At 39.2% G+C, this 13358-nt stretch overlaps 1 protein-coding gene across 4 annotated transcripts in view; it reads left to right on the forward strand.

Annotated features, from left to right (window-relative positions):
- The window catches only part of LOC121575149 (SAP domain-containing ribonucleoprotein), an 85645-nt gene extending 76730 nt beyond the window's left edge, over nt 1–8915 (forward strand). For all 4 annotated transcript variants that reach the window (XM_041888049.2, XM_041888050.2, XM_041888048.2 and 1 more), the window contains exons 10-11: nt 5320–5406; nt 8016–8915. In XM_041888049.2, coding sequence (XP_041743983.1) covers nt 5320–5406; nt 8016–8057 — 129 coding nt within the window. In that variant the 3' untranslated portion in view covers nt 8058–8915. The remainder of the gene's footprint in view (nt 1–5319; nt 5407–8015) is intronic.
- Nucleotides 8916–13358: the final 4443 nt, after the last annotated feature.

Consider the following 13358-nt stretch of genomic DNA (forward strand, 5'->3'; position numbering starts at 1 on the left):
TTCTGGAGCTGGATTTGTCATAAGCATTTAAGGAAAACTTCGTCCAAAGTTTTGGAATCTTCCATAAATTGCAGCCGTGAATCCGCCATAGAAATGGTTAGAAAGAATAAGAAACTCTGGTAATATGGATAACTATTGAACAGTTTGGGATAAATATGTGTTTTTCTACATTGTAATGTAATGGACACGGTGCAACCTTTGGTAGACTGCTGGCAGGCTTTTCGGCTGCAGCAATGCCAAGTCAGCCAATGCTCATGGTTCTCATAGGGGAAGTGAAATGATAGGCTACAATGACTTTGCTCATGATGCATGCCTCAAATGAGATCAACACCCTGAGCGCATCGGACAAGAAACACCAATACAAATGTAACAACAGTACAACAAAATAGATAAACAGGGCAGATACAAGTGTGAACAACAGGCTATAGAGAGAGTACTCATCTTTGTATCTGTTCCATTATAGCGTCTGTGACAGCATGGGCAGCGCCATTGATGCTATCTCCATTTTAAAGTAGTCCGTTTTCATTTTCATTGGCTGATTGCTCTCAACTCATAGGAATCCCCACCCAGTTGAGTACTTTAAAATGGTGTAAGCCCTCAATTGCAATGTCCATGCTAAAACGAGTTATATCCATGATGAGTCCTCTATTTATATCAACAGGCACAACTCCGATATAAAGTCGATTTCTTTCAAATTGCCGAAATGACACGTGTGTTCACTTATATCAGTGCATTTGTAACCTAACCATTTCATAACTTCTATTCAATCAAATAAGCCTCACGTAGCTAATTCTAAGCTAATATGGAATTGTTTTAAGATGGTCATACCACGGATCATTTAGCTATTTGTTTCTGAATTTTAGGACCCCTTTAGGTATCAACATTTTTAAATAATGAATTGGTGAAATATTGAATTTGGTTTTACTGCTACTAGCCCATAGAAACACTTTGAATAACAGATTCATACATGGAAAAACAGATTGTTAATAAATAAATAAAAATATACTTCCATTCATTTTTTTTTACTGGTTCTGGGCGACCTTTAAACAAGTCTTGAGGCTTGTAAAAATGCATTGTTGGTTAAGGGCTTGTACAGTGGCTTGCGAAAGTATTCACCCCCTTGGCATTTTTCCTATTTTGTTGCCTTACAACCTGGAATTAAAATTGATTTTTGGGGGGTTGGATATCATTTGATTTACACAACATGCCTGCCACTTTGAAGATGCAAAATATTTTTGGGGGTGAAACAAACAAGAAATAAGACAAAAAAACTGAACTTGAGCATGCATAATTATTCACCCCCCCCAAAGTCAATACTTTGTAGAGCCACCTTTTGCAGCAATTACAGCTGCAAGTCTCTTGGGGTATGTCTCTATAAGCTTGGCACATCTAGCCACTGGGATTTTTGCCCATTCTTCAAGGCACAACTGCTCCAGCTCCTTCAAGTTGGATGGGTTCCGCTGGTGTACAGCAATCTTTAAGTCATTCTCAATTGGATTGAGGTCTGGGCTTTGACTAGGCCATTCCAAGACATTTAAATGTTTCCCCTAAACCACTCAAGTGTTGCTTTAGCTGTATGCTTAGGGTCATTGTCCTGCTGGAAGGTGAACCTCCGTCCCAGTCTCAAATCTCTGGAAGACTGAAACAGGTTTCCCTCAAGAGTTTCCCTGTATTTAGTGCCATCCATCATTCCTTCAATTCTGACCAGTTTCCCAGTCCCTGCCGATGAAAAACATCCCCACAGCATGATGCTGCCACCACCATGCTTCACTGTGGGGATAATAATAATAATAATAATATAATATGCCATTTAGCAGACGCTTTTATCCAAAGCGACTTACAGTCATGCGTGCATACATTTTTTTTGGTGTATGGGTGGTCCCGGGGATCGAACCCACTACCTTGGCGTTACAAGCGCCGTGCTCTACCAGCTGAGCTACAGAGGACCTGATGGCCAAAAAGATCAATTTTAGTCTCATCTGACCAGAGTATCTTCTTCCATATGTTTGGGAAGTCTCCCACATGCCTTTTGGCGAACACCAAACGTGTTTGCTTATTTTTTTCTTTAAGCAATGGCTTTATTCTGGCCACTCTTCCGTAAAGCCCAGCTCTGTGGAGTATACGGCTTAAAGTGGTCCTATGGATAGATACTCCAATCTCCGCTGTGGAGATTTGTAGCTCCTTCAGGGTTATCTTTGGTCTCTTTGTTGCCTCTCTGATTAATGCCCTCCTTGCCTGGTCTGTGAGTTTTGGTGGGCGGCCCTCTCTTGGCAGGTTTGTTGTGGTGCCATATTTTTTTATATCCCAACCCTGATTTGTACTTCTCCACAACTTTGTCCCTGACCTGTTTGAAGAGCTCCTTGGTCTTCATGGTGCCGCTTGCTTGGTGGTGCCCCTTGCTTAGTGGTGTTGCAGACTCTGGTGCCTTTCAGAACAGGTGTGTATATATACTGAGATCATGTGACAGATCATGTGACACTTAGATTGCACACAGGTGGACTTTATTTAACTAATTATGTGACTTCTGAAAGTAATTGGTTGCACTGGATCTTATTTAGGGCCTTCATAGCAAAGGGGGTGAATACATACAGTGCTATGAAAAAGTATTTGCCCCCTTTCTAATTTTCTCTACTTTTGCATATTTGTGATACTGAATGTTATCAGATCTTCATCCAAAACCTAATATTAGATAAAGGGAACATAAGTGAACAAATAACACAACAATTACATATTTATTTCATTTATTTCATAAACAAAGTTATGCAACAACCAATTCCCCTGTGTGAAAAAGTAATTGCCCCCTTACACTCAATAACTGGTTGTGCCACCTTTAGCTGCAATGACTCCAACCAAATGCTTCCTGTAGTTGTTGATCAGTCTCTCACGTCGCTGTGGAGGAATTTTGGCCCACTCTTCCATGCAGAACTGCTTTAACTCAGTGACGTATGGGTTTTCAAGCATGAAATGCTCGTTTCAAGTCCTGCCACAACATCTCAATTGGGATTAGGTCTGGACTTTGACTAAGCCATTCCAAAACTTCCAATTTGTTGCTTTTTAGCTATTTTCATGTAGACTTGATTGTGTGTTTTGTATCATTGTCTTGCTGCATGACCCAGCTGCGCTTCAGCTTCAGCTCACAGACGGATGGTCTGACATTCTCCTGTAGAATTCTCTGATACAGAGCAGAATTCATGGTTCTTTCTATTAAGGCAAGTCGTCCAGGTCCTGATGCAGCAAAGCATCCCCAAACCATCACACCACCACCACCATGCTTGACCTTTGGTATGATGTTCTTACTGTGGAATGCAGAGTTTGGTTTTCGCCAGGCATTACTGGAACCATGTCGTCCAAAAAGTTATACTTTTGAATCATCTGTCCATAGAACGTTCTTCCAAGAGTCTTGATGATCATCCAGGTTCTTTTTGGCAAACTTTAGTCAACTTTTTGGACGAGATGGGTCCCATTATGCCTGGCGAAAACCAAACACTGCATTCCACAGTAAGAACATCATACCAAAGGAGCATTTAATAGGATTTTCTACCTGTACCAAACCTAGTGGATCATGCTGGAAATACCCGTAAAAGCAAAGTGGAGAAAAAAAAGCCAACAAAGCATGGCCCTATCTACTGTATATTCTTATTTTGTATATATTTCCAAACATAACTTTTTCAAATGTTTTACTATTTTGTATTACTTATGGTGTACTTTTTTATAAAGGAGTATTGTTTGCACTATTGAGGCAGGGTTCAAGACTGTGACCAAAACACTCACATTTGCGACCCTTTCACTTGGCAGTACGACGACAATTTTTTTATTGGTCGCTAGGGAGCCAGTGATTTTATTTTTGCTGGTTATGTTATTTTTGGTTCACAATTTGCTTTTTTTATTATCATCATGATTTATTCAAAATGGGTATGTAAACCAGGTATTCAAAAATGTTAGTCCCAAGTCTAGGCCTATCTGGACTTCTGTGGATTCTGTGGTCCTCTGTAGCTCAGCTGGTAGAGCATGGCGCTTGTAACGCCAGGGTAGTGGGTTTGATCCCCGGGACCACCCATACGTAAAAATTTATGCGCACATGACTGTAAGTCGCTTTGGATAAAAGCGTCTGCTAAATGGCATATTATTATTATTATTATTATTATTATTATTATTATTATTTATCTGGCAGAATAATGATTTGTATCAATCGTGGGACATTTGTTTTGCAAACTCTGCCATCACATGTAGCCTATGCTGTACATTGTACAGTACAAAAACACTGCTAGCCAAACACAGCGTTCTGCTAGGTGCGCAATTTAATTAAAGGGCAACTACACCCCCAACTACACCCTCTCCTGATGTGGTTTAAGCATTGTTGTGGACTTAAAACATAAAATGTTTGTAGTTTTTCTATTAAAAAAAAAGTGTGATTTTGAGAGTGAAAACCTGAAAAAAAAAATAGGAAAACTCGGAAACCTGGAAAAACTAAATGGGGAAAACTGAATTTACCAAAAGATAAAGCAGATTTTATAGGGCCCTACAACTGTAGACTGACTGTTCAAAATCGCTAACAATAACACCCTTTTTGAGATTGCGCAAAGGTTTATTTTTTTCCCTCCAAACAATCTATGTAAATCTGATATTGTCAAGTTAAAATGTTATTATTTGTGTATGGAGGTTAGGTCATTATAGACTATAGGCTACTTGCTCAGCCCGAAAATTAAAGATAACATTTAAATGATGCGCGCAGCATCTGCTTTCCTGGGACAGTATTCTTTTCATTCGGTGTGCCAATGGCAAATTTACCTGAATGTCAAGCCCATGCTAATTTAACTTCAGAAAATAATGTAACTTTGACCAACTTATTTTCTTCTTAATTGAACAATTATGGTGGTAGCGCAACCAAAAGCACATATTTGCCTTCTTTGTTGGTCTTTGAGCTAGTAAGGCTGTATGGGGCGTCCCTCTCTCAGCCCATCCCGCTCCTCACGTTGGTTCTGGGATGTGGACGGGATGGAGCCGACCTCAAGGGTTGTGTTTTGGAGGTTTGACCAGTGACCTGGAATCTGTCAGTTTGTTCTTGTTGGCAATCTCTACCAGAGCACAGTGTGTGAGGGAAAAGCTTGCTGTGTCCTCGCGTAACCTTAAAATTATTCGCCAGGCCACCAGATTTTCAGCCTTTTAATTTACACCCAGAATTTGGGGGTATTTTTCTCCCACCTTACTCAATGTCCTTTGGCATTTCTGTCAGCGGAATGTCATTTATTTGTTGCTTTTCCAAAACACTTGTCTACACCATTGGAAGTCTCCTCATCCATTTCTGATGTTGTGTTGCAGGTTGAAGTCGACGAGAAGCTGAAAAAGAGGAAGGAGAGGTTTGGGATTCTCACTGCTGCTGCTGTAGTTGGGGCCGAAGATAGCGAGGTACAAAATGTTTTGTTTTCATGTTCTTGGGCTATGACCTGTTGTTGCCAAAAGAGAGCTGGTAGGACAGATTTGTAAGTGATCAAACACTGTTGTGAGAAATAAGCGAACGGAATGTTCACATAATTGTGTGTTGGGGAGGAGGGTATAAGAATGTTTTGTAAGTTGCTATTAGAATGTTTTAGAACAGAAAAATAATGAAGAATAGCATAGTTCTGAGGGAAGAATCATTGGGCATTGCCTCAATATTTAGGCAGTGTTTGAAAGAGAAAACCAAAAGCAAACATTTAGTTGATGTTGTGAACCTATTTTGAGTCAATAGATGTGTCAAATCTGTTGGGTAAATGTATTGTGAGTCATCTTTAACAAGTGTAAATGATGGCTTAATTTCCACATTTCACAATTAATATTCTTGGAAAATGTCCTTGTTTCCAAGGTTCATAGGGGTATACAAGCATAGAGTCTAACTTTACAGTTCTCAAAGTTTATACATTGACAGTTTTTTGAAAATGTCTTGAATTATTATGATGTTCCCTTGAACATACACAAAGGAATTCCAGGGGATATCGGAGCGTGTCGATGACCTATATAGTCATCCAGCAATGACAAGCAGTTACAGTATTTTGTGCTTGCTTAGTTCTGCTGTTATGTTATCTAGCATGCAATATGGTTATTCATTATTATGCATAAATAAGAAATCAAATGACTAAATCATATATGTAAGGATGATGCTTGTAGTTGTAATGTTGCAGGTATCAGGCCTGCTTGTCTTGATACTGACTAAATACTCTGTGATCTTTCTGCTTCCTCACCACCACCCTGTCATTTAAATAATAATTCAGCAATTCTAATCTCACTTAATAAGAAATATCTATTTATTATTGTTGCACATGCATATTCCACAAATAGAAATCATGATTCTGTGGAGTCACAATTTACAATTAATTCTGTATGTGCTCTTCTGTATACCTTTGAAACACATGACATGTACACTACCTGTCAAAAGTTTTAGAACACCTACTCATTCAAGGGTTTTTATTGATTTTTACTGTTTTCTATATTGTAGAATAATAGTGAAGACATCAAAACTATGAAATAACACATGGAATCATGTAGTATCAAAAAAAGTATTAAACAAATCAAAATATATTTTATATTTGAGATTCTTCAAATAGCCACCCTTTGCCTTGATGACAGCTTTGCACACTATTGGCATTCTCTCAACCAGCTTCATGAGGTAGTCACCTGGAATGCATTTCAATTAACAGGTGTGCCTTCTTAAAAGTTAATTTGTGGAATTTATTTCCTTCTTAATGCGTTTGAGCCAATCAGTTGTGTTGTGACAAGGTAGGGGGGGTATACAGAAGATAGCCATATTTGGTAAAATACCAAGTCCATATTATGGCAAGAACAGCTCAAATAAGCAAAGAGAAACGATAGTCCATCATTACTTTAAGACATGAAGGTCAGTCAATACGGAACATTTCAAAAATGTTGAAAGTTTCTTCAAGTGCAGTCGCAAAAACCATCAAGCGCTATGATGAAACTGGCTCTCATGAGGACCGCCACAGGAATGGAAGACCCAGAGTTACCTCTGCTGCAGAGGATAAGTTCATTAGAGTTACCAGCCTCAGAAATTGCAGCCCAAATAAATGCTTCACAGAGTTCAAGTAACAGACACATCTCAACATCAACTGTTTAGAGGAGACTGTGTGAATCAGGCATTCATGGTCGAATTGCTGCAAAGAAACCACTACTAAAGGACACCAATAAGAAGAAGAGACCTGATTGGGCCAAGAAACACAAGCAATGGACATTAGACCGGTGGAAATTTGTCCTTTGGTCTGGAGTCCAAATTGGAGATTTTTGGTTCCAACCGCCGTGTCTTTGTGAGACGCGGTGTGGGTGAACGGATGATCGCCGCATGTGTGGTTCCCACCGTGAAGCATGGAGGAGGAGGAGGTGTTATGGTGTGGGGGTGCTTTGCTGGTGACACTGTCTGTGATTTATTTAGAATTCAAGGCACACTTAAACAGCATTGCTACAACAGCATTCTGCAGTGATACGCCATCCCATCTGGTTTGGGCTTAGTGGGACTATCATTTGTTTTTCAACAGGACAATGACCGAACACACCTCCAGGCGGTGTAAGGGCTATTTTACCAAGAAGGAGAGTGATGGAGTGCTGCATCAGATGACCTGGCTTCCACAATCCCCCGACCTCAACCAAATTGAGATGGTTTGGGATGAGTCGGACCGCAGAGTGAAGGAAAAGCAGCCAACAAGTGCTAAGCATATGTGGGAACTCCTTCAAGACTGTTGGAAAATCATTCCAGGTGAAGCTGTTTGAGAGAATGCCAAGAGTGTGCAAAGCTGTCATCAAGGAAAAGGGTGGCTATTTGAAGAATCTAAAATATATTTTTATTTGTTTAACACTTTTTTGGTTACTACATGATTCCATATGTGTTATGTCATAGTTTTAGATGTCTTCACTATTATTCTACAATGTAAAAAATTAAGAAAAACCATTTAATAAGTAGGTGCTCTTAAACTTTTGACCGGAAGTGTATGTAGAATGTTCCTTACATGTTCGTTTTTACCCCATTTCAGGCAAAGAAGAGGAAACGAGCAGAACGATTTGGAAATAATTGATCCAATTGGACATTTCTACTTTTTTAAAGATTTCATTTTGTATTTTTTAAACTTGTTACTCTTGTTCTACAGTGGTAAAATACCAACCTGTGCTGTTCAGTAAGAAATAATGTTTACAGTATGTAAAAGTTTAGAAATTAAAGATATTATCCAATTTCCCACAAGTGTCCTAATAACCCTTGAGTAAACTTGTCCTATTGCTGTTGGGAAATAAGTCTGTGTACACCATTAGGGGTTAAAGGAACTCTGTAGGGGAGAAGGGTTTGATGTTCCCTGGCAGGGATTTGGGTGTGTCCCAGCCCCATTGGATAATGACTAAGCAATTTATAGCTAAACCTGTCAATAGTCTCCTGCGAACCAGGTGGTATGGTACCACTGCTCCAGGTTTGTGACATTTGTCACTCAATGGACATGCTGTAACAAGTGTGGAGGCACTAAGCAACTGTTCAGTTGGAAATTCATTGTTAAATCAGATATCCACTTCAATAGTTTGCCAGTTTGGATTCCTGGCTGCACACTTAAGCTAACTTTATAATCATCTTACAGTAACTTAATTGTGCTATACAATACATTTCAGACACTTTGGGATGATTTAGGCATAGCATTTCAAACATGCTATATTGACTTGGCATTGGTTTTTGGCAGAAATACTAGTTGGCATTTGGTGATGTGAGCCAGGTAAACACAAACATGGATTGCGGTCTCTGCTTGTCCAAAGACTACTTTCATATTGGTTTCCTTACACTGTGATTTTTTATTTGGGCGAACTATCCCTTTAACACGATTGCTAAGTGGGTTTGTAAACAGTTAATAATGAGTACATCGTTTCTAGATCTGTAATAAAACATGTGACTGTTATTGGACTTCTGACAAATTGTTCTTACTACATTTCACAATATAATTTAAATCAAACTCCTACTGAACTCCAGCTAAAAGTCTCCTCAACCATATGCTATAGCACCACCAATACTGTTTTTTCATATTTAAATTAGGGCTGTCAAATGATTAAAATTTTTAATCAAATTAATCAGAATTTTCAGTGGATTAATCATGATTAATCACTATTTGCAATTACACCTGAATCCTAACAATTTTTTTTCTGAAATGCATACCAAAAGATAAATAACAGGACACAGATACATAATTTTCATATTATGTCTGTTTATTAACACAGCCAAATAATGGTGTTTTAAATCAAGCTGAAACATACTACACACCATAATATTTGTCTTTGGCTGTGGCTCTTGACGGTGGCTTATAGAATGAGTCTTGAGACGCCACTTGCAAAACATCAAGGAAACCTGAGTCTTCTACAATGCTAATGGGTCTACAATCCTTTGCAATCCATTTTGCTATTGTGTTGGTCAAATTATCTGAGGTTGATTTTGTTAATTGCCTGCAAACATTCAGCGTGGTCTGGCGCAAACCACTTGCTGAATCTGACGGCCCAGCAAACGCATGTTTGGCGTTGACATGGTACTTCAAGCTTGAACAGCTCCGGTGAAATTGAAACTCCTTCTTACAAATCTTGCAAATAACCTTGTACTTGTTAACTGTACCATCATCATTCTTTTTATATTTGAATCCGTCAATAGGCCCACTTTGCTCACCTTGCTCCATCTCGCCTCTAGCTCCCAACCACTTTCCTGACCTGAATAATTTGTCACACTGCGCATGCGTGAAATGCGTTAAAAAAATTTACGTAATTAACAGCAAACAACTAATTAACGTCGTTAACGCGCTATTTTTGACAGCCCTAATTTAAATATTTAAACAATTTAACCAAAACACTTGAATATTCCCTGAGACAGTCATTTGGGATGGAGGCAATTATCACTTGAAGTTGAAGCATCCCTGAAACGGGCAGAACTGGACTCTTTCATCCTTCACACAAGTGTATAAGTGTGATATTTCTTGAACAATCTTCCTGTCTGAACACTGGTCCGTTATTGAGCCGGACACAAAGGTGTTACTGATGACTGTGTTCAGCAATCAATCCTATTGATTGCTGCCCCAATTTACCTTCCCTGAACCTTTCTTCACTTTATGGCTATTGCTGACATCATAAACTTCCCAACCCTCTTTCTTGGGAGGTCTGTAACATTTTAATATGTTTCCTGTTTTCCCCTCGAGTGCATTTCAACAGGTATATTTTATGATTTCTAGCTGTTGTCATTGGTTTAATGTTTTATGCAATAAAGTATAGTGACAAATGTAGCTGTAATGTTTGTGTTGCCAATGAAAATGACTAATGATGATAAGGAGTAGTTGTGGAAGTTGGACAAAGTGTTAGTAGCTAAACAATTGCCACTTTAGCACTTTAACCAGTGCCTGTCACTTGTAGCTTACCTGAGGGGATCTGATTGTCCTTTGGCAGCATGAAGTTGAGAGCTCTCCCACCTTCCCTCAAATTAACTGTGCACTAGTTTGACAGTTTTTAATTGAAGACGACATTGACTGAGAACAGGTCCCCTGTGGCTTTTAGTGGTCCATGTAGGCCAGAAATGAGTCATGAATATGTAGCTATGTGTGCGCATAGGTGAGAGTTTGTGATTATGGGCAGAGTGTGTGAATGATTGTTTGGTAAGGATTTTGTGTGAGCATGTTTACATTTAAATTTTAGTCATTTAGCAGACGCTCTTATCCAGAGCATTTTCATACTGGCCCCCCGTGGGAAACGAACCCACAACCCTGGCGTTGCAAGCACCATGCTCTACCAACTGAGCTACAGGTTGTAAGGTTTATGTCATTGCTGGCGTCAATGTTCTCTTCTCTGGGGTGGGTGGTCTGTGTGCATTTGCATCAGTAAAGAGCTCCGTCTTCAGTCTCATTTGTCCCCCATTGATTCGCTAAATTAGGTTGATGAGAGGCCGTCCTATCAGGTGACATATTAATTGGGTCATGCTAGATCCCGTACGAAATCCAAACAATGGCCTCCCAACACTAAACCTTTCTCTTCGGGCCTGTTTCTCTCCTCCTCTCTCTCTTCCACCAATTAGCCTCAGAATTAATCTGTTTCCAGTACCCTCACCCCTCAACCATCCCAAGAGTCAGGATGCCACCAGGCAGTCACTGACCTCCTAAATGCATTTTGTGTGACCCATGACAGGTATGTTTATAAGTTAGGAGCTGGAAATGCCACAAGTAAGGTGTGGCAGTGGGCTAGGGTAGGGGTAGCCAGAGAAACACAGGGAAAGGACAATCAATCAGCCGTGAATTTCGTAAGCTAAATAAATGATTTATTGTACAAAATAAGACAGAAAACAAATAACAAAAAAACAAAAAAATAACAATGGAACCGTTATTAATATGCACAACCATTAAACTACAACGTTGGGGTGAATTTTATCTACACAACATGATGAACTGATGAAAGTGAAAGAAAAGAAAGTTGACAAAAACAGAAGCGGAGAACCTGTCCAAAACATCATAAAATGTCAACATTTGGGTATTTATTTACATAGAGATTTCTTCCTATCATATATTTATATATATGAAAACACTTTCTTACACATACCAGTATACAGACACAAAAATTCAAGATGCAACTTTATCCACAGCATTAACCAGAGTTCAGCCATGGTCCTGGGCACAGCCACTTTTATTTTTATTTTGTCAGTATACATTACCTTTAGCTATTTGCTTCAGTCACTCTTTTGAACTCAGCTGTCAATTACTCAATCTTGACCTGAGACCAAGGCGACCCTGTGGCTTTAGTCAATTTTTTTGGGTTTACTATCCAGGTTACATGTTTGCACAGATTAACTCATGACAAAACCTAACTGTCAAATTTATAACAGAATGCTGAAGTGAGGTAGACATACTTTGAAATTCATTGATTTGATCTTAATAAATACAGAGACACTTGACCAGTTGAATTGTTTCCAACCGCTGCCCATTCCACATTTTTTCTCCCTTTGAAATTGTTTAGCATATATATTCCTGCAGTTACAAAAGTTACAGCACACATGTCATCCTCTACTTTGGCTAATGATCCCTGGATACTTTTTCCCATTCTAATATGGGCACTTTCACTCAAAACACACAAAGGCAAAACATGTCTGTGTTAGACCGTCAACACAAGTCGCTCAAATTCAAAAGGACCGAAAGTCTCTCAGAGTTGATGACAGATTGATTGAAGTTGACAGAGGGGCATTTCCAGTTTAAAGCGTTCTATGTTCATCGGTCCAAACACTTGTTACACACGACTTATCACCCCGGGAGGGCGAGGAGGCCTTTTGGCCGCTGGTCAGTCCAGGTTTCTGAGATGGGTGTAAGAGGAGCGTGAGAATATGGACAGGCCTCCGCATCAGACGAAAAGGAAGACAGGAAAGCGTGATGGTAACAAAAGAAGTGATAGGCTCACTAGTCTATACACATGGTGTATCGCCAGACGTTGGACAGTTCTTTTTTCAATTGTAAAAGCTCTTGTGCTCGGTAAGGTAAAATACAAACACAAACAACAACATGACTCCTCACTCCATGAATGTCCCATAGTGCAAAATTTATTGTTGGTAAGGTAGTACCCAGAAAGTATTTTTTTTGTACCCCTTTCAATTATATACATATATTATTTATATATAATGTCAGAAGGCTCTTCCTTTATCCAACAGCATAGTGCTTTCGTTTTTAACAAAGGGATATCTTCGCTTTGACATCCAGGAGACAAGACAGACTTCAAGCTTTCTAATCTACACTATGTTCAAGCACTTCCAATATTTACTGCATATTACAGATGCAGTTGAGGGGGGGGCATCGAGATATTCAATCAAAATATATGTTCTCTCTAACCTAGAAATGGCATTTCAGCTGTATTCTTGTCCGTATCAATGTTCCTTATTTCATATGATTCACAATCTAGCTCTTCTTCCCTTTACTTACTAGTATGAAGGCCTATGTCAATCAAGCATTTGAGTTTCTTTCCAACACAAGGTTGTCTTCTTTGCCACAACCATCATAACATTCCCACCATAGCAACTTGGCAGAATACATTTGGTCCTCTTATCATTAGGTTTGTTTGTGTAAATGGGAATGGTAAATGCAGAGTGAAAATGCGTTTACACAGGTAGCCCAAGTCTGATCTTTTTTTCACTAATTTGTCTTTTGATCAATCAGGTCCACTCTGAAAAAGATCTGATGTGATTGGTCAAAAGACCAATTAGTGGGAAAAAGATCAGAATTGGCTTGCCTGTGTAAACACTGCCTAAGTAGGCTATATTCATGTGGACCAGATTATTCAATGTACTTGTGGGGTTCCCTTTCACTGTGGATTTACTAATCTGACAATTACAGTAGTGTAAA

Source organism: Coregonus clupeaformis, chromosome 10, assembly GCF_020615455.1.
Source record: "Coregonus clupeaformis isolate EN_2021a chromosome 10, ASM2061545v1, whole genome shotgun sequence".
Lineage (NCBI taxonomy): Eukaryota > Metazoa > Chordata > Actinopteri > Salmoniformes > Salmonidae > Coregonus > Coregonus clupeaformis.